Source organism: Nuphar pumila, chromosome 11, assembly GCF_984573655.1.
Source record: "Nuphar pumila chromosome 11, dmNupPumi1.hap1.1, whole genome shotgun sequence".
Taxonomy (NCBI): Eukaryota; Viridiplantae; Streptophyta; class Magnoliopsida; order Nymphaeales; family Nymphaeaceae; genus Nuphar; species Nuphar pumila.
In genome coordinates, this window is record NC_143259.1 from 38161151 (window position 1) to 38182857 (window position 21707).

The 21707-nt window shown below is 37.2% G+C and overlaps 1 protein-coding gene across 1 annotated transcript; it reads right to left on the bottom strand.

The window, feature by feature from the left end:
* Positions 1–10125: 10125 nt before the first annotated feature.
* LOC149822276 (uncharacterized) lies at positions 10126–18488 on the bottom strand. Its single transcript, XM_089980662.1, has 7 exons — positions 17263–18488; positions 15527–15737; positions 14246–14331; positions 11872–13486; positions 11596–11774; positions 11127–11310; positions 10126–11026 (listed from the first exon to the last, which is right to left on the bottom strand). Exons 2-7 carry the CDS (start codon positions 15684–15686, stop codon positions 10389–10391), a joined length of 2862 nt encoding a protein of 953 aa, XP_089836788.1. The 5' UTR covers positions 15687–15737; positions 17263–18488; the 3' UTR covers positions 10126–10388.
* Positions 18489–21707: the final 3219 nt, after the last annotated feature.

The following is a 21707-nucleotide window of genomic DNA, read 5'->3' on the forward strand; positions in this document are numbered from 1 at the left end:
AAAGTGATATTATATGAATTGCTTCATACATACATCATGTGCTAACTTGGACTTTGGAGGGATTAAGAAGAAAATGTTATTTTCCTTTTTAATCTAGGATTTTTTTTTAATTCAAGCAAAAAGTTGTAATAGTGAGATATCAATGAGAACTTTACATTTCTAGTCTTAGAATAGAATGTATGAGCATGTAAATATCATGAATTATCTGTTTCATACTATTTAACTTTTACTTTTCAAAATTTCACAAATGGGAAAATGAGTGGCACGTGCACCATTTTATAAAAGGTGATTAAATCCTAAGTTGACAATTTGCATCAATGGCCATAGTCAATGTGCGAACAAAACTTAGGATTTTCATCTCTTATAAATAATACTGGATCTACACTGGGTCCCCTTTCAAAAATCATCATATTTTTCTAAAGTATTTTCTTCCTTTATCAGAGTTTAATTTAAAATTAACTCGAAATATATATCAATGGCCATAGTCAGAATATATTAAGAGTTAATTTCATTTTAAACTCTATAAAGGCACCAAAAATGTATTTTATTCTTCACATGAATTTAAATATGATTATTATATAATACATCTTATGACCATAGTCAGAGATGTATTATATTTTCAATCTTTTTTCAAATTCATTTAAAGAATGAAATATGCTTGTCAAATATTCAATTTTCAAAATTCCTTAATTCATTTCATCATTTAGGCCAAAATTATATCATATTTGCAAAAAAAAAATTTCAAAATCCAAGTAATTTTTTAGATATATTTTCAAATATCTTCTTCACTTCTCAAATCAATCTTCAATTTTTTTATTTCAATTAATCTTTCTATCTCATTTCGAAATTCAAACTTCAATTTCAAAGTCCAATTTGACTTTGAAATTTCAAATTCACTTCTATATTCAAAATTCAATTTCCAACTCAAATCAAATTTCAGAGTTTGAATCAATTTTGAAATTCCAAATTCATCTTCAGAATTCTATTCCAAATTCAAATTCAACATTTTAGATCAAAGTTCAATTTAACTTTGGAATCTCTAGATTCATCTCCTGATTCAAGTTTCATTCTCTATCCTTCCTTTCAAATTTCAAAAGTTAATTTAGACCTCTCAGATCCAATTTCAGGTTTCATCTGGATCTATGAAATTCAATCCTATCTTCAAATTCCATGGGGATTTCTCAAATCCACTTCAGATTCAATATGGATTCTCAAATTCAATTCCGGATTTCTCAAAATCTGATTTTCCACTTTCAAGCTCAACTTGGACATTTTAAAGATCCAAATCCAAATTCAATTTAGATCTGAAAACCCAAAATCCAGACTCTCGATCCAACTTCATTTAGGATTCTAGATTCCAGATTCAACTTTATCTTGGATTCCAGACTTCGAATCCAGTTTCATTTAGGATTCCAGATTTCAAATCCAATCTCATCTTGGATTTCAAACTTCGGATTTAAAATCCATTTTGGATTCCAGATTTCAAAATCTAATTCCATTCTCAATTCCAGATTCAAATCAAAATCCATTCCAGATTTCAGATCAAAATTTTATTTACAATCCAGTTCCATATTCTCAAAACCCAATTCCAAATCCCATCTAGATTTCTTAAATATCATCCACCTTCCGTTTTGATTTCAAACTTTAAATCTAGAATTCCACTTCATTTCTCAAAATTCTATCTTGACTTTTTCGATCCATTTTTGAAGTCTATATTCATTTTTCAAAATCTCCCTTCTTCAAATTCAGGTTCATCTCAATCTTTGATTATTTCAAAACTCAAGATCTATTCTAAATCTTAAGATAGAAAACCTAACTTCTCCAAGTCCGTCTTCAACTTTCAAAAACCATTTCTTCATCATGTTCATCATAATTTCAAAATCACTTGGATAAAATTTTCAAATTCTTCTCAAAAGAGCATACATCCCTACATTTGCATTTATACAAGCATGATTGTTTGTGCATTTTTTTAGACTTAGAATAAATTCTTCGATAATATTTCTGCAAAGCAAAAAGCATAAATTCGATCCTTGGTTTGATTACCCCTGGTAAAGGCGCCAGGAACGGTCAAACCTCGTATCGACGAGCGAATCCCGTCTCTCCATTTTTTCCCGCAAATTTTCAAAATAGAGGTGAGTAATCTTTTAAATATTTTCAAATTTTAGGTCAAGTAAGACCTTCGCGAAAGAATTTCTCTCTCTCTTCTTTTCTTTTCTCCTCTCTCTTCTTTTCTATCTTTTCATTTCTCCTTCAAATAGGGGGAAATAGAGGTTAGAAAGGAAAAGATAAGGAAAAAAGACCGAATACCAAGAGAGGAAAAATTTTGCGATGATCACACATAGCTAGATTGTAATGCCCCAATTATTTAACTAAATTTTTTTGATAATCTTTTTTTATAAAAACACACCAGAATATTTGGTTAACCCTTCGGTCAACCAGTTTGGGGCGAGTTACAGGTGATAACAAAGAATTCCATACCATCTCATCATCATTCAATATTAATCGATTAAAATAAGGATCTAACATTCTTACACGAATAGTAAATTAAATCATGTATTACAAGTCTATCAGAGATCTGCATGACTACAAAAATGTTTGATCTCATGGCTCTGCCCCAATGTTGCACACAATACGCTTTGTACCAATCATACGCTTTCTGAGAAAAATAAGAAGGTAAATGTGTCAGACTACAACCAGTCTGAGTAAGCAACACACAATAATATGTATACGCATCATGTTACGTGTAATGAACACAATCGTTACTCAGATGTGAAGTAAACAACATAATTCATGACATATAAAGTTTACATCTAAATTAAGAATTTCTCTAATAGACATACAAAAAGAAGCATTAGTTTTTCTAATTAGACTTTTCTCATATTTATATTTCTGAAACAAATGGAAACACTCAGGATATCCAATTTCACTAAGATCTATTTGCTTATCTTTGTTAACCATTCTTGTGGGTACACACAGGACAAGACATCGTAATAGACTGAGACCACATGGAAATTTATTATGCAATGTCATTCATTTTTTTATTATATTTATATAATTTATTCTGTGTGACTAGCTATACAGATACCCTAAGGGGACGGCTCGTGACTGAGAGAGTACTCCTCGAAGGCCCAATAAGATAATAGGATGCATCCCGAAACTTCTGCAAAAGACTTGGATGCTAACATAGTGTTCAAAAAGCCAATCCATACCCAACATGACATCATATTCTGTCATGTCCAGTAGGATTAGGTTTGCAGGATCCTAGTATGGGTTCTACGTCTAACATATAATTTACACACATCTCATTGAATCTGATGGGATTATACACTATCAATTCTTGATTCAATGATTCAATGGGTACTTCAAGTTGTTTAGCAAAATTTACAACTATAAAGGAATGTGTTGCACCACAATCAAACAGTACCAAGGTGGTTTGACCAGATATAAACATTGTACCTTGCACCAAATCTTCCTTTTGCAACTGTTTCGCTGATGTAGTATAGACCCTACCCGCCACCTTCTTTTGAGATATTTGCGATTGTTGCGGTTGTTATTGCTGCTGCGGTCCCCCGGTCCCATGCCTCGTTTCATCTGCCTACTTTTTGTAACACTCCTTGATATAGTGTTCCATCTTTCTGCAATAGAGACAAGCACCGGTCTCACAGAGACATTGTTGCTCGGGGTGGAAGCGATTGCATTTCATGAACCTCTGATTTTGTATTTGTCTTAGCTTATTTCTCCCGTTATGCTTCTGTTTCTTGGCCAGTGGGATCAACTTCTTTCCTCCGAATCACTTTTTGAACTCAGGTTTTTGTACCCCGGTTGAATTCTTTTGGGACTTTTATCCCTCCTTCTAGTCATCCTCCAGTAGGGTAGCAAACTGTTCAACAATATTAGACTCTAGGGTTAGATTTTTTTTTCTATCACTCTTCGCATAATTTGAGACTAATAGGTTAAAATGTACGCCTTTAAACTGAATGAATAATAACCAGTAAAAGAGTATTAAAAGTAGACCAGCCACAATGTTTAGATATATAGTTCTAGATCTACGTTTCTAATTCTCTGTACCACTTCTAGCAGCATGACGATACTCATAAACTGACATAATAATAATAATCAGTAACAGAGTATTAAAATTAGACCAGCCGCAATGTTTGAAAATAATATATACATAGAACAACTAAACGACTAAATAAAATATGTGTGAATAAGACTACACCCACGTTCTAGCTATAAGTGTATTTTTTTTCTCTAAGCTACTTCTAAATGAAAAGAACGACAACAATATGTATGAATCAGATCACATCAACGTTCTTTTTTTCTAAGCTACATCTAAATGAAAAGAAAGACAACAATATGTATGAATCAGACCACATCAACGTTCCAGCTATTAGGGTTTATTATTTTTTTAAGCTACATTCAAATAAAAAGAAAGACAACAATCTAAGACTATAACGTTACAGCTATAAGTGTTTTTTTTTTTTTGAATTGCAACACATACTCTGAAACCAAATGATCATGCTTCATAAACGGATCTGACAAAAACAATCTGTTCTTTGAGTCCATGCTCACAACAGCATGATCAACCCATCGCCTTGGTGCCATCGATCTCACTGAGAACGGAAAATCGATGAAAGCATGAGATTAGATCTAACATGGCCTGTAGGAAATTAGATCCAATAGATATATTATTAGTTTTTTTTTTCTATTGGGGTTGGACAGACCCGCAACCTGTCACAGTTTGCATCGCTGACTACATATATGTGTTGAATACATATATTTCAGAAGTGAATGGTGTTCATGAAACAGCTAACACGTTGTATACACATAAGGTCGTGTGTACCTACCTTTCAAGCTCAAACAAAAAGATTGTCCTGACCGCTGTCTCTTCGGATCTACCGGCTGGTTCTTCCCAATTCAAAAAATGTTTTTCCCAAACACATCTCTCTTCCACTACTGCCTCCACACCCAAAACTGTGTGAATAGTAGGTGCTTTGGGAAGTAGATCAGGTCATGCTGAAAATGAGCGTTTTTGCTCATGCTGACATCGTGGCCATCCGATTTGCATTTTAAAAAGCTCAAAAGTCAACAAAACCACGTGGCATTCATCCAAAACGCAAACAGATAGCCACGATGTCCGCATGAGCAAAAACACTCATTTTCAGCATGATCTGATCTGCTTCCGGTGCTTTGATGGGGAGAACCAGGAGAAGGTTTGAGAGAGAGGAAAGTTGAGAGAAATGAGGGAGAGAGAGGGATTGAGAACCCACCAAAGAGAAAATCGGTGAAGTGTGTTTTGGCAACCCTTAACCTTGTTTCCTTCTTATTTCTATTTTTTTTTATTGATTGCCCAAAAATCTTATCTTTTGAAACTGCCCCCACAACCCCTCCCCCCCCCTTTTCCTTTCTCATTTCTTACCTTTTTCTTCAAGCCTACCTATATGGCAGCCACCTTGAACCTATCCCAAAAAAGTCGTAAAATAGAATGGAGCATTACTACTTACCAAATGAGTATTTTAAACTTCTCTTTTTTCTTTTAAATTCTAATTACAACTTAAAAGGGGAAAACATGTGCTAAATAGGGAATGTCATTCATGTTTCAAAAATTCAAGATTTAAATCTCAATAACCCTAATTAAGTTTCTTATTTTGAGATTTTCGGTTAGTCTATGTTTTGCATAACTAAAATGTGTAATCTTATAGTAAGACTTCAAATTTTTTGTCAAAAAATCTAAGTGCACCAAAATAAAACCCATGTGTGTGGTGGTGGGAAGAGGGGATTTAAACTTTGGTCATTATCCAGAAAGGCAACAAACCCCTCCACAACACTATTATTCTTTTTATTGCAAATTGAGTTCAGGTTAATTTATTTATACACATGTAAACGTCAAAAAAGAATGTAGTGCCTTGTTACCAAAACTGCATGTGTGTGGTGGGATTTGAATTTGCAATCAACTTTTAAAGATGTAATGAACCTCTCCACAACAACACTTTACTTTTTCATTGTAATTATGACTACATAAATTTATCTATATACATATTATTTTCTAATGGATCTTGGATTTTGGGTTTGATTACTAAAAATTATAAATTTATACAACCCTCCAATTGCTTTTCAAATCTTGACTGGGTTTATATAAAATGTTTGGATCTCTAGAAATCCAATTAGATTTCAATAGGGTTTTGGGTCCATTTGGGATCCAAATTCATTTGCTAAATCCATATCCAACTACTGGTTTCATATGATTTGGTTCGGATATAAGATCCATTTGGACCTAATGCCCTCAAATAACAACATATTATCACATTTATTATGAATAAAGTTTACTTCCATTGATTTTCCAAAAATCATTGAAATTTACGAGTTTTATATAGATGGACATTAGGTCCTTATAATGTCCATTGAATTGATGGAGCAATTTGAAGCCCCGTTGAGCACATAGATCATCCTAAACCCCATCTTTGTCTCAGGGACACGTCTTTTGAGAAGAAGCTCTTCCATGTCATTCCATGATTTTCAAAGTGATCTTTCTCGATGTTTTTTTGCCCCAAAAAGCTTTTATCTGCCTTCATCTTAAAAATAAAGTCTTTGCCTTTGGCAAAATTACCAACCATCTTTCATGCGATTCCAAGCGATCATACACTTATTCTGTCCTTGTCTGATCTTGCTCAAATAAGACTTCTTGCTCACAATACTGAGTTCAATGAAAAGCCCTCGTGTGAAACAAGGTACTAGCTTAGTCTGCACTTCAACCGCGTTTAGACAAACCTGTCTGCCTATTGACAAGCATGACAGGGAGCCCTTTGTGTTAAGCTATGTACGCGCCTCTAGCTATCTTCTTGCACCATCAAGCTATCTTTGTTTTTGTCAAAATTCTTTTTTTTTCAAAAAACTTCGCCAGAGCCAATCTTTTTTGCTCTCTTCAACTGGTGTGTTTACTTTTTTGTTATCGATCGAGCTTCACACACTCGAAAATAAGGATGGGCCATTCTGTTGACACCCAATTTTGGACTTAAAAAAGTCAGGCATTTGCGAATTTGGATATGAAACTGTGTCATTTTGGCATACAATACAATTATTTTTTTTTATCTTTATTTTAGTGTAGTTAGTATTCTATAACAATAGCTAGTTTGACTATCAGTCTTGAATCATTTGACAACATAGCACATACATTTTTTTGGGATAATCCAAGGAAAAAAAACCCACATCACCCACCACACATTGGCTGACTTCTGGTTGGTAAAACCCTTGAGGTTTCCCCAATCCACTAGAGAGTACATCCAGCTTCGACCTTGTGGCAAGGGACACCAATGGTGGGTTTTGACGTCTTGTTAACTTGGTGACATTCACAACTAACCCCTGCCAGATAAGTAGCCCCGACTAGATGAGTGAAGCACAACCCTTTCAGGTAAAATTTGGGCCATATACAATATGGGCACCACCTAATGTAGAGAGCAGGGAAGCTGGCTGCTTCAAAAGAAGAATTCATTCGGTGACTTCTCCCAAGAAGCCCCAATAAGCATAGGTGATATGTTAAATCACTTTAAGAAAGTGATTTGACATCTTCACCATCCATTGCTTCATCCCACAAGGACCTCATGGTCCTTGTGTACATTGTGGACGTTGAGGATACCAAATAGCCATCTCAATTTTCAAGTATCTCCAAGAAATTGCTCAAACAACTCCTAAGTGGGGGCGGCTCAAGAGAAGTTGAGGCCCTAGGCATATTTCATTGGAGGCCCTTAACATGAGGCACATGTGTGTGCCATGCACATTGGAGGCCCTCAGCATGTGAAATATAAGTTATATTTTTTTTCATTTGAGGCTCCAAGGCGGTGGCCTCAAATATCAAAGAGGCCAGCCGGCCCTGCTCCTAAGTTTTATCCATTGCAAACACTTTGTGCTGAGAATCGTTTTTACCCATTAAAAACAAAGAAAGGTTAAAAGTATCATTTTAAGGAGGTAGCCACACTTGAATGGTATAAAAAGTAACTCAGGTGGTGATCTGAGTAACTTCTTAAAATGGCAGGCATATATCGCAAATATTTGAAAACTAAGGCAGCTAAATGAAAATTAGTAAATTACCCTGTAAATCTTTATTTAGAAAACCAATCACAATATTAACCACTTGCATTCATTCAGAAAAAAGCTTATCTTCAGACTTCTCAGTTGCTAAAGTTCAAATGTTGACCGGGTCTGATGTTCCTACCCTTGCTGATGCATACAATCGTTTGAGTAGACTTGTCATCTCTCTTCCACAATCTCAACCTATATCTCAGACGTCTGCTCCCTCTAGTTATGGAAGAGAAAATCATCTAAATATTAGATTACGAGGTTGTGGAAAAGTTATGGGAGGTAGAGGTAAACTCCAATGTACTTTTTGCGGAAAATCAGGACATTTAGAAGATCGTTGCTGGGATAAACATGGACAACCTGCCTTTCCTACATCGAAGCCTAATGTTCCAAAAGCTAATGTTACAAAATTAGAGGTAGCGAATGACACCACTTCTCCAAGTGACTGTATCACCCTGAGTCGTGCAGAATATGATGAACTGGTCGCTCACCGTCCTTCAAGCTCCTCTTCTCCTGTAGTTGGTGTGGCCTACTCAGGAGACCATCTTCATCCCCATGATAGTAAGTTGATCATTGACTCTGGTGCATCTAGACATCTATGTGAAAACTCTCAAAATCTTTCAGATCTAAAGGTTATTACTGCACATTGGAGGGTCTCATTAGCAGATGGGAGTTCCTCTCTGGTTATTGGTAAGAGAAATGTTTCTATATCCTTTTCTTTGCAGTTGAAAAATGTCCTTGCTCCTTCATTTCCTCAAAGTTTACTCTCAGTGAGTTGTCTTACAAAAGAGCTAAATTGTAGAGTGATATTTGATCCTGTGTGTTGTCATTTTCAGAATTTGCTGACGGGAAAGAAGATTGGTGGAGGCTATGAAGAAAATGGAGTCTACTATCTACAGCACCCAATGGAAAACATTTATGCTGCAGTCGATTATTCCTCCAGTTCTGTTCAGTGGCATCATCGTCTCAGACATCCTTCATTGTCAAAGCTTCGTCGTGTTTTTCCTCAAATTTCGTCTACTATATCATTTTAGTGTGAAGCATGTCAGTTGGGCAAGCATCATCGGAGTTCGTTTCCTTCTAGTCAGAGTCAGTCTAGTCATAAAGTCTTTGAACTTCTTCATGCAGATGTATGGGGTCCTAGTAAGATTCCTACCAGGACTCAGTGTCGTTATTATCTTGTCATTGTTGATGATTTTTCTAAGTTGTCTTGGATATTCTTAATAAAAGAAAAATCTGAAGTTCCTAATATTTTCAAATCTTTGGTCATTGAAATAAAAACCCAATTTGAGTCAGTTAAGATTATTCGCATTGATAATGCTCTTGAGTTTAAAACCACAACACTATTGCAATTTTATCATGATCATGGAATTCAACCTCAAACCTCCTGTGCTTATACTTCTCAGCAAAATGGGATAACTGAACAAAAACACATTTGATCTTTGTTTTCGAACAAAATATAAATCCACAATCTGTAAACATTATGCTCGAACGTATTGTAATATTTGCGAGGACAACTATTCCAAAATCCAAAACAAAGGACCAAACAGCTGAAAGATTGCCACCATGGAAAATCCAAGGGGTAATCTCTCTACCTCTCAAATCAATTTCTTAGACGATGTAACACTTGTTGACACACAAAACTCCCGCAAATATCAAAAGTCCTCATAGGAGAAAATGTATCACAGTTCACAGGACAACAACCGCCTTTTTGTTTCCTCTCTCTCTCTCTCTCTCTCTCTCTCTCTCTCTCTCTGTTGGAATCTATAACGATATGGAAGGTGTTATCCAAGTCTGGAGGATCCCTTGGTATTGAGAGTCTGAATTCCGCCCACCCGAACACACACACACAAAAAAAAAAACAGGAAAAAAAATCATACAACCAATAGCCAGTCAGCAGATACAATTAAGAGGATTAATGGCATTCTGAACATACAACTGAAAAATAGTTTCGAGTAACAGAAAATATGCCATTCATATAACATCAACATACCATTATGTTGTGTATGATCTCACACAAACAAGCCTGCCATTTCAGAACTCAAAAAAAGAAAAAGAAATGGAATGCAGGCTTCTTATTAAGGACAGAGAAATAAAACCAAAACAACCAATTATGAACAGATAGCCTAACAAACCCATCAATGTCAAAGATAACCTAATTCAAACCTTGTGGTTGTGATCCACCACTGATATATGAACAACTCCAACGGTTATCTTTCCTATCAATGGAAAGCAGAATGAAATGAATGCAGCCAACAATGCAGAGCAATACCCACTTGGCAATGAAGAGAACTTGCATAACTGTTTTGCTGATTTTAGCTTGCAAGATCAATTATAGTATCTCCTATCAAGTCTTCCAACAGGCTCACTTCAATCTCTTCTCCTATGCATCCTGCATCCAATCTGAGGTCCATCCAGCTGCTGCTTTTTGCAAGATCTCTTCCAACAATCTGATCTAGTGTCCTGGATTCTTTGGAGTGTAGAGCAAGATGCCAGTTTACACCTGCCCATACATCTTGAAGGAGGTGTTCTCCCATTGGGAAAGGCCGCACAATTGGCCTAGAGCATGAAACTCGATTATGGTATCCCAAGGATCGCCCTGACATCTCCAAAAGGACCTCATTAACGCAATCAAAGAGCATCAGTTGATCCACCAAAACATCAGGTGGATCTACCAAGAGAAATAAGGATGGGTGTAGAGGTTGGTTTGATGAATCCCAACATAGATAAAATTCCTGACTGCCAGTCAAATCTGCAGCTTCTAATAGCATTTTCACGTACTCAAAATCTACTCCTTTGGACTCCAAGCAACTTCTCCATGCCATTTTTGAATCTGAAGTTGCTGAAAGCGTTCCATTTCTGCTAAGACTACAACCAGGACTGGACAATCCATCCATCCCTTCAGAATCTTCTAGCTCCTCAAAATGAATTTTCCGAGGCTTTACAAGAATCTCTGCAGTGGAATGCAGACAAATCAATGTCAATTTCAGCTCAAGCACAGACTAGAACAAGAGAATCAGGAAATGAAAGCTGACTTTTGATATCAAATAGACCTTGTTGGATGGGGGGGCAGATTTCAGGACTTGAAACATCTGAAAAAGCTAGCTCTAGCACTGAAACTGGACTTGGTTGCTGTGGCTTATCACATATATTTCCTGATAGCACAACTTGATTGGAAATTTCAAAAGCTGATGAAAGAGACAGGGAGCTAACAGTTGTCACATCTGCTGAAGAATCCTAGAATGACATGAGAAAACATAAGATTAGATAATTCTGGTAAAAGAGCAAAGTTTAACCAGACACTAATCCTTTGTATAGACGTTGTCCATTGAAGAGACAGACCCAAATCAGGGATTATGGAGGACTCCCAATTAAATGACCCACGTTGGTTTGGAACCTGACCAACTTGAGGCCCAGTCCTGAGTTGAGAACAAAGATCTCAAACACAACAAATATTATGCAGATTCAATTTGTAAATAACAGACATTATTCTTTACTCTGAAAATTAAGGACATCATCTACCAGTATTGAGAATTCCAGATTGATTCTATTTTCTGTTCCTTCTGGTGAAGAACATAAGCATGATGCGGGGGAATTTCTGAATTGCTCTTCCACGTGATCAGGTTCAGGAGGACCTGAGAACTTAGTTTTGCTCATCTCTTTCTCCTCACTATCTTCTTGTTCTGTTCTACCTTTATCACCTGGAGAAGCATTTAGACATATGAAAGAATCAATTCCTCAGAAACTGATACTGCATTGAAAGATAAGATGAAACACAAGAAAAATTCAAAATCATACCTTTTGGGCTCTCAATTTCCTCATTGCAAATGCCCTCCTCTGTTAAACTGTCAACCAGAATTCCTCTATAGTTTTCTGTATTAGATTTTAGCTCTTCAATCCCACTGCCTTCAATGAAAGAAGATATGATCTCCTGCATGTCAGGCTCTTTCAACTCCAAATACTGCTTCGCTAGGCTTTTGCATTCCGAAACCTTTTCCCCCTTGGAATATGAAGAAAATTCAAAACCAAGATTCTCACGCTGAGGAGAAGCCCAGATTTCATCAGAGCTGTCCCTCCAACGGCTCAACCTAGGGGACAACAAACTATACTCAGGCAAGGAAAGTAACTTCCCTAGAGTTCTAGTAGGTGGTCTGCCAAACAAACACTCATCGGCATCCTTTGCATTCAGAGACTCAGACAGATGTCTTTGAACTTCTCTGGTACTAGCGGATTCTCTAGGTTGTGAAAGTAAACGAGAGTATGCCATGTTCTTGTTTTCAAGATAATTGATGCCACGAGGTGAAGATAACTCATCAACAATGATTGCCTGAGATCTCAAAGGCCTCCAATTTTTCTCTCTCCAGCAGTCACTTCTTAAGGGTCTAGTTGTTCTTTTAGAAAAGTCAGAAGAATCACCTCCCAGGCGTCTCTCTGCTAGACCTCTGCTAAGCTCTTGTGAACCTTGACATCCATATGGAGCCCTATGCAGAATACCATCCATTGAAAAGCATTGCTGCTGCTCTTCTTTTTCATCTGATATTGCTAGCTTTAACTTCCTTTTGATCTCCATAAAAGAAAAAGGAGAGTTCAGTTTTTCTCCCACCTCTTGTTTTCTCGAATCATAGATTGCACTGGTCACACCCATATTATTTTGGATACTAGGAGGCCCAGGCTTCAGAACCACAATCTTTGTTGAAGAGGTATCACCTTCCGTCAGTGAAGGGTCTCTACCCCATAATTTATGTCTCCTTTTTGAGAACTTATGTACATTTTGCTTGCTGAACTTTTCATCTACACTACAGTCTGATAACTCATCTGATCCTGATGGCCTATTTAATTTTATTTTTGACATTCGCTCCATCTCAGCATTTCTTAATCCTTGAATATGCTTGACCAAAAGCGAATTGGGATCATGCAGGAGTTTGAGAAATAATTCCTTGTTTGAATTCAGTATCTCCAATGCATCCATAAATTCTTTCGAATGATGGATCCTACCATCTTCTGAGAGGCACTCTGCTTCACAAAATTTCTGGTTTACAAGAGCTTCTGTTGCCTCAAAGATTTTCTTGTTTTCCAATTCTGATACCTGAAAGGCATCCTTATTATAGAATCCCTGCACTAGTGTAGCTTGGTCAATGCTACCAGTAAATAGTTCCATGGATTTAGAGTGACAAGTAGGATCAGGTTTCTTCCATTTGGAAGCTCCCTCATCATATGACTTGAGATTGCACATTATTTTAGATGTCTTTTTTTTCTGATTCTGGTGTTCCTTAGAATGGTTTCTTTTCTCTGAGACTGACAAGAAACAATCCCTATGCTCGTCCTTGGAAATTTCATTGGCTATTAGTGCTTTCATAGGCACCTGATCAGCATTTGCTTTGGAAACCTTGGTTTCATCTATCTCTTTCTGAACCTGACAAACCAAAGATCATACTGTTAGGGCTGGAAAATATGCCGAGCAACTCATCATTTGGCTCTGTTCGGCTCACCATGAACTCATTTGTGTTTGGTTCATGCAGCTGGTGAGCTGAGCTACGAGCAACTCGTTAACCAAAAATGAGCCGAGCACAAACAAAGGTTGCTCGGCTCGGTTCGGCTGGTAGAAACATAAGATTTAGAATTTTAGCTCAATAACTTTCACAAAAGGTAGCTTTGTACTGTTAGTTAGAACACATGCCATGTTAAAGTGAGGTCTGCAATTCAAATCCCATTGTTGTCAATGCAAAATACAATATTTTCTTTTTTAACGAGCCAGCTCGTGGAACGGTTCAACTGACTCAAGCTCGTCTAGTTATGGACATGAGTCAAGCTAAAGCTGAGTTAAATAATAAACGACCTCAGACTGAACAAGATGGGCGTGATTTGTTCGGCTCGTTTATCAGCCCTACATACTGTTCAGTTAGTTTACTTGGACAAAAATGATTATTTTGCAAAATATACTGGCAAGTTCTAAATTTGCATGATGTGTGTGTGTGTGTGTCTGTGTTGCATGCGAGAGCCTGAAATTATGTGTGTGTGCACATGCATGTAGACTCTAGGCCTGCAAGTATGCATGCTTGCTTGTGTGCTCCACCAAGCCATTTGAAAAGTGAATAAGCTACTCATGGTTGAAACGTCGATCTGTTAGACCAATGATATGTCGGAAAGGGAAAAAGTCATTCAGATGAATTACCACTACATTGTCAACTGGAGAATATCTTTCCATATGCTTTCCTTCATTGCTGGTAAAGTTTAGCCGCCTTCTTGAATATCGAGAACCTACATGCATGCAAGGTTATTCATCAACATGCATTGCACAAACCACCTCCCAGGATGCATCAAACACCATTCACTATGGTAGCAATTCTTTGTTATCTAATATAATTCGTAGTAATGACAACAAGGGAGAAGTCTATAGAATGACAATAGGCCTCAATATTACACAAATAAGTTCTAACATCAACTTCTAAAATAGTAAGTCCATATTTTTGTTTCCATTGGAAATATTCACAGTGATATTGCATCTTTGTGAATCTAGATCTGTTAAATATGCAGAATATGGTTCAAGCCAACAAATAAAGTGCACAGATGAGCCCCTGGTCAGCAATTGGCTGACATGGCCTGCACCGAGAAATACTAATTACTAAGAAATAGGAAAGCCTTGTTATTTCATCCATAGGAAGATGCAACCACAGGATAAGGTGCACACACAATATAAATAAATGAAGCATTACACAGCTGGTGAAATCTTTAAACGTTTGCTTAAACATGTTTGAGAGTGTAATGCATCATCTGAGAACCTTTCATCAACTAATTGAAACCCTGAGAGATTGATCAATGTCATGAAAAATATTTCTTGAATGATGACCTCACCAACAAAATAACTTACTCCAGAATCTGCAACTTGGAAAACCAACTTCTTTGTCCGTGTCCATTTTGAATTCACTTTTATTTATTTGTGCAAAATATAAATTTACTTTTTCTTTCCTGAGAGAAAAGCTGCCAGGAAATACTCACTGAATAATAGTGACAAAAAATCCTAACGGAAATTCTAGTTCCTATCAAGCTTTCATGTCAAATCAGATTGTGCATTGAGCATCTGGAATCCCAGAAATGAACAAGCACAGTCACTCTCACGGAAGAACACAAACCAGAAATATGTTCCCAAACCACTTCAGCAATAACCAATGACAATGTGCCTAAGATTCCCACAATGTTTAATTGCCCAAGGTAAGAGATGAGTGGATGATTCAACATTTCCAAGTGCTACTAATATTGCTTCCCTTTTTGTTTAAGTTAGGAAATTAGACCCTTTGCTCAGTAAAATGGCAGGTATGATATGGAATAGAAAATGCAATTGCAATTGTGAAGTGAATGTATTTTTAGTACATAATGAACAGTGTTTCTACTGTTTATAGACTCAGTACCATGCTACATGACCATAGCTTTATAATATGCAAGGTTTCCATCTTACCAACAACTGCATTTGCACCACCGCCACGCCCCCTGTCTGATAGCAACCTTTGAACGGAATGACTCTGACGGAAATCAAAGATTCTAAGCAGACCCCATATGCATCCGGGTTGACGTTTCTCGCGTCGAACATAGCGCTTGTGCATAAGATTCCGCTTCATTATGCTGTTAAATTCTCTCAGCACGTTGAGGTTGGACAATCAGCATTAAACCTGATTAAGAAAATACTATCCGAATGGATTAGTGCCATTTCATAAGAGGCAAAATATGTACAGTCCAGTGAAACTCAGGCTTTCACGAACATAGTAATTAGGTACTGAAACTTCTCGAGATTAGGAATACATTGTTCATGATCTTGGCTAATATATCAAATGGTCTGACCTGTTTATTTTGAGTGGATGGCATAAGAAGCACTGAGTATGAGTTTCCAATACAGCAATATATAGGCCTTTGATAGGCTCTTTAACAGCTGAATGTGTTACTTTATTAAACACTAACTTGTATTCAAAGTTGCATTAGCTTTGAAGTTTGCAACCCAAAAAGAAAAGACAAAGAGGACTCCAATGTCATGATTTCAGTGGTTCATTCCCATATGCATTTTAGGCTCAACAATGGCAATCAACTGCAGCAACCACATAGAATTGAACACCCAGCCAGGACAAAGGGAAATACCAGATATCAGAAAATCCTTCAACAGGAAACCACACAAATTTTAAAGAAACAGAAACTAACACTGTTCTACAGTAGACATCTATTCCAGCTATCATACACTATTCAACTGGCCAAATCAAGGATATTGATCTCTCCAGAAATTTGCTCAACTGTCTGCATATTGCCAGCCTGATGACAAACCAAGAAATCCAAACATAATCAAGAATCAACTTTGCATGCAGAAATTGATTGGAAAATCCAAGACTATTGAATGGAAACCACTTACTCCCTTGTATGCTATGTCATACAAATACTCCATTTTGACTGCAGTTCTGCATTCCCTTATACTAGTTACATTGAAAACTTCATAAAAATGGTCATATCCCTGCATCTTCAGCCGTATCCATGTGACATAGCTTGTATGAATCAGTAAGTCTCAAAGGCTCATAAATATCAGCTATTCTGAAAGGCATAGCTATTAAACAGTCTCATATTTTTTTTAATGAAATTGAAAGTTTCTTGATAGTTTCCCACCCAACCCCTCAAACAAACCAAAAAGAGAGAAAAAAAAAACATTTCATGGAAAATAGAAAAGCAATAGAATCAAGGCTTCTAAAACCACACTCCCTAATAAGAAAAGGTAAACAGGTAAAGTATGAATCGGACATGCGTGTAAGACAGGAACATGCCAAGGAAAACAGAGGATAAGATTCACAAAATATCAATAGCACAGAAGAATGCGAACAACTAAAAGATTATTATGATTATACTAGAGTTAAGCCTCATGGCAGCATGACACCAATAAATTCGAACAGGCTAAGATTTTCAAACTCAAAGGCTACATGGATCAAAGTGTCAAGGTATTGCAACCAAGAAAAGCTCAACATACTCTTTTAGACAATTAGTTCAGACAAGATATCACAGAATACAAAATAAAAATAGAAAAGCTAGGCTCCTTGTTATCAACTAACTCAGAGAATCCTGAATACTTGAATATTTCATATCCACCAGAATGACAGAAAAAGAAAATGTTCAGGGAGAATACATAAACAGCTTATCTGAAGAACTGAAAAACTAGCACCATACCCACTCTTGGATGGTTCGGAGAATCATTTGTCGTCTCAAAGATGTTCCACAGGGCATCCCCCAAAAATGCTTCATTTTCCTGCATCTGTGAAACAGATGGTGCATTTTCTCATGGCTTGTACATCATCCTTTAAAATCTGGGAACTACGAGAGCCTCTTTTCTTCAATTTCGTTCTACTTTTTTATCTTGTGTCTCCAGCTCAAGAATCCTGGCAGCAGTTTAGGCTTCTCAGTGGTCCCAAAAGTAAAGAATCGAATTCCTCCTCCAATCTTACACCACAAACTTCCACTCCTTTCCAAATCCGTGTACAATCATAACGGATACCTGAAACAAACAGAAACTAGCTGTCCAACCCTTACTTTTCCCAACCTCTTCCATCACCTTGAGAGGCAAGAAACCATGAAAAGAGATATTCTTGTAACAAGCCCAAATTCCAACTGATCTCCAAGATAAAAAAAAAAATCAGAGAAAACTGCAAATTTTCAGCAATCCAAATGTATTCAGTTATTCCTTCCTTTTCTGAGCGAAAGAGAAACTCTAATTCGCGTCCTTTTCCCTCCTTTTCACCATTAAAAGACACCAAACCACAGAGACCCAATCTTACTCTAAAACCAGCAAGATGAAAAAGCTTAAACCCTGACAAGAAAAAAACAATTCGATTCACCAACCTTTAACCTCCAATTTAATATCCTCCACACTTTCTCTCAGTCCTTCGAGACTCCAAAGAGTAGTAAAACTACCACATTACTTTATCCAAACATGAGAAGAAAGAAGAGATGATATAAAATGAAGAAAACCCACCTTCAAAATCTCAAATCCTAAATCGGACGCCCAACCCACCATCAGAAGAGTCCTTCAGAGCCCAAAACATTCAACCTTCTATCATCTACTCCAGATCCCACTTCCTTTTCCACCGACCATCAAGGCTAAGGAATCCAGCTTTTCCGTCCCTCTGAGAACAGAAAAGCAGAGTTGGTAGGGTGAGAAGAAGCGAACTTTCAAATGGAAGCTGTCGAGGCCTAGTGGTCTCTATCATACCAATTACGTTAGTCCACTACCCGGTATTTCTTCTCCTTTTACCTCTTTTTTTTTAGAAAGACAGAGAAGGAGACAAAGCGTTCCAAACACGTACTCTCAGTCCAACGGCCCTCTAAAATTTAGGGTCATCGGGTTCCCTCCGGATTTACACACATTTGCTGCTGTCGAAATATAAACCCCTACACTCATGCACGCGCGCACACACACACTCTCTCTCCCTTGTTCAGGTATATATATATATATATATATATATATATATATATATATATATATATATATACACCACTACTGTGGCTGGCAGGAAGGAAAAAGCATGGGCCACGGAAAGATGAAAAGTTTTATATTGGCCACCTAACTCTTTCAAAATACGAAATCAAGGATTCCCTTCATCTGTCTTTTCCTTTTTGTTGATCAAATTTTATGGCACAATTCTCTGCTTATTCCAGTTCCCTCTCTCTCTCTCTCTCTCTCTCTGAGCTGGGTAGTTACTGATTATTAAGAGAGACAAAGGACCACAGCCGTTGTCTCCTTTAAAGACAGATGTCTTGTTAGAAGACCTTTCAAGGGAACAAACCACTCTCTACAGAATACCTCTACGGTACAGCACGGCTTTTATGCAGAATTTATAGCCCCCTCCCCTCAGCTTTTTGGCATTTACTTTATTTACATTAGAAGAAGTTAACCGAATTAGTTGATGAGGGGCCCTTTTTTCTTTTCCCTTCTCCCCTCTCGCCCACCTGCCTTTTACTAAGTTACCTTAACAGCTAGGAGGGTACGCAGTGGTCCTTATCCAATGGGTTCCTTATTAAACGAGCAAAGAAAAATAGAAAAGCCAAAAGCTTGCACCACATTTATTCTGGTTGCTTTGTTGTGGGCAGTGCACCAACTGTCCACTCAGCACTTTTCACCTATTGGAACAAAAGGGTTCACTAAACAACAATGTTTCTTTAAAGAAATGACATTTAGATAAGTTTTTAATGGAGGGGAAGCATCAACTGCCTCATCATCATCATCATTATGGTTGTAAAACCTTGTCTCATCTATCTATGGTCCAACCTACTGATTCCATACGTAAGCTTTGAGTCTCCTCACATTAGTTTATAATATATATTGAAAGGCAAGCTGGGGTTAATTAGGCCGACCCGACCCGGCCCGGCCCTACCAGAACAACAGCCACACCCATGTGGGAGAGGGATTCGATCCTGGGCCTTCAGCTTGACACAGGACCCCACTTACCACATGGGATGCCAACTTATATTGCTTTTAGCTACTTTCACTTGTTGGTGTTCTCTTTTTCTTAGTTTTATCATGACTGTCCGCACTTAATTCTTCATGCTACTGTCAAGTATGAATGCACGACCAGTTGAGAAAAATGTAAACCATTTTCTGCATATTGTTTTTTGGTTTTAGACCACTCAATTTTTTTTTTTGGACCACTCAATTTTTCCTTGCTACAGTGCGTATTGTTGTGGAAAGGCCTATGTCTAAACGAGCGTTTTCTTAAAGCGCTCTCTTCTTTAATTATTATGTAGTGTTCATAAAACTCTGGTTGCCATACGATTCTGAAAACCTTGGAAGCTCGCTTCACGAGAAGCTTGCTTTATAAGCATAAAATCTTGCGTGTGTGTGTTTTCACAATTAGACACTTTATGAGAAGCTCGCTTCCTCGTTATGCAACTGCTCCTTTTTTTTTCAAAGAAATGAAACTAAAAGTATAGTTTTTCCCTGTGATGGTCCAAAGCAAGGTAGTATTTTGGCTTGGGATACATTTCATTGAAGTTTTCATGATGTTATAGATACCATTGGATGGGTGACCTTCAATTAGCATTGAAAGCATATCACTTTATGGCAGGATAATGTTTCACAATTTATATAATGTTTTTTTCTTTCGCTTATTTTATGGTCAAAAGATTATTTATGGTTGAACTTTTTCCAACTTATCAAATAAATAATCTTTTTGGTATGAATAATTTATCCATCGGTCATCTTGTTTAGAAATGTACTTTTCATGTTAGATAATTTCTATATTTTTAAATTTATTTTTATTACAAAAAACTCTGTCTGTGTATAACTGTTTAGTTATACACTGTCGGTCCCAAACCCGGATAAAGGAGGAGGGTTGCGGTAGGCCTGTGACAACCAGCATAAAAACTTAGTCATACCCTATGAATACGAACCAATATGAGAATTTCGTTGGGGCGTTCCCTACTGAGCGACGCGTTGTACTCTATAGGCCCGGAGGCAGTGATAAATGGGCAAGGGTTGCTAGGTCGTCGCCCAGAAGCGACGCGTCACACCGGCGCCCGGGTGTGGTGTCAAATAGGCAAGGGTTCCCTCATTTTGTTGGACGGGTGGGGGTAAAGAAGTTAGTCCAAGACCATAAAATTAGGTTAGCCACTTGGAACATAGGATCTTTAACTGGTAAGTTGGTAGAGTTAGTAGATGTTATGTGTAGGAGAAGGATTGATATTTTGTCTACAAGAGACCATATGGGTAGGTGAGAAAGCAAAAGTGATAGAACCTTAGGGATATAAGATTTGGTATACAGGAATAAATAGGAATAGGAATGGAGTAGGGATTGTTATGAGTCGTGAGTTTATAGATAATGTAGTTGAGGTCCGTAGGAAGGGTGATAGGATTTTACTTATTAAATTAGTATTAGGTACGAATATTATTAATATTATTAGTGTTTATGCACCTCAAGTAGGTTTAGATGATTCCATTAAGCGTCAATTTTGGGAAGATTTAAATGTAGTAGTACAAGGGATATCTTATGGAGAAAGGCTTTTCATCGGCGGTGACCTTAATGGGCATGTAGGCATTAGTAGGGATGGATTTGAGAGTATCCATGGAGGCTATGGTATAGGAGAAAAAAATGAAAGTGGAGAAAGGATTTTAGATTTTGGTTTGTCCTATGATATGATCTTAGCAAACACTTGGTTTAGGAAGAGGGAGTCTCACCTAGTAACATTTAAAAGTGGCGTTAATACGAGTCAGATAGATTTTTTCTTACTTAGAAAGAGAGATAGGGGTTGTTGCATCGATTGTAAGGTTATACCGGGAGAAAGTGTAGCTACACAACATAGAGTTTTAATTTTAGATCTTAGAATTAGACAATACCGCAAAAGGGATAGACATATGATAGATCATAGAATTAAGTGGTGGGCACTGAAAGAAGTTAAACAAGGAATGTTTGTAGAGCGGGTAGTTAAGGAAGTTGATTGGTGTCTCGAGGAGGATTCAAAATCTATGTGGAATAAGATAGCGGGTGGCATGAGAAAGGTGGCTAAGGAGGTATTGGGTGAGTCTAAAGGCGGTGCACCGCTAGGTAAGGATACATCGTGGTGGAATGAGGATGTCAAATTAGCTATTAAGGTTAAAAGAGAGTGTTATAGAAATCTAAGTA

Bases quoted from the DNA above. Each gene is read 5' to 3' on its own strand.
- LOC149822276 (XM_089980662.1), bottom strand. From the start codon at position 15,686: ATGAAGCGGAATCTTATGCACAAGCGCTATGTTCGACGCGAGAAACGT. The intron at 14,332-15,526 runs GTAAGATGGAAA...GCATGCATGTAG, and splicing joins TGGTGCAAATGCAGTTGTTG to GTTCTCGATATTCAAGAAGG. The intron at 11,027-11,126 runs GTCTATTTGATA...ATTCCACTGCAG, and splicing joins CTGCCCCCCCATCCAACAAG to AGATTCTTGTAAAGCCTCGG.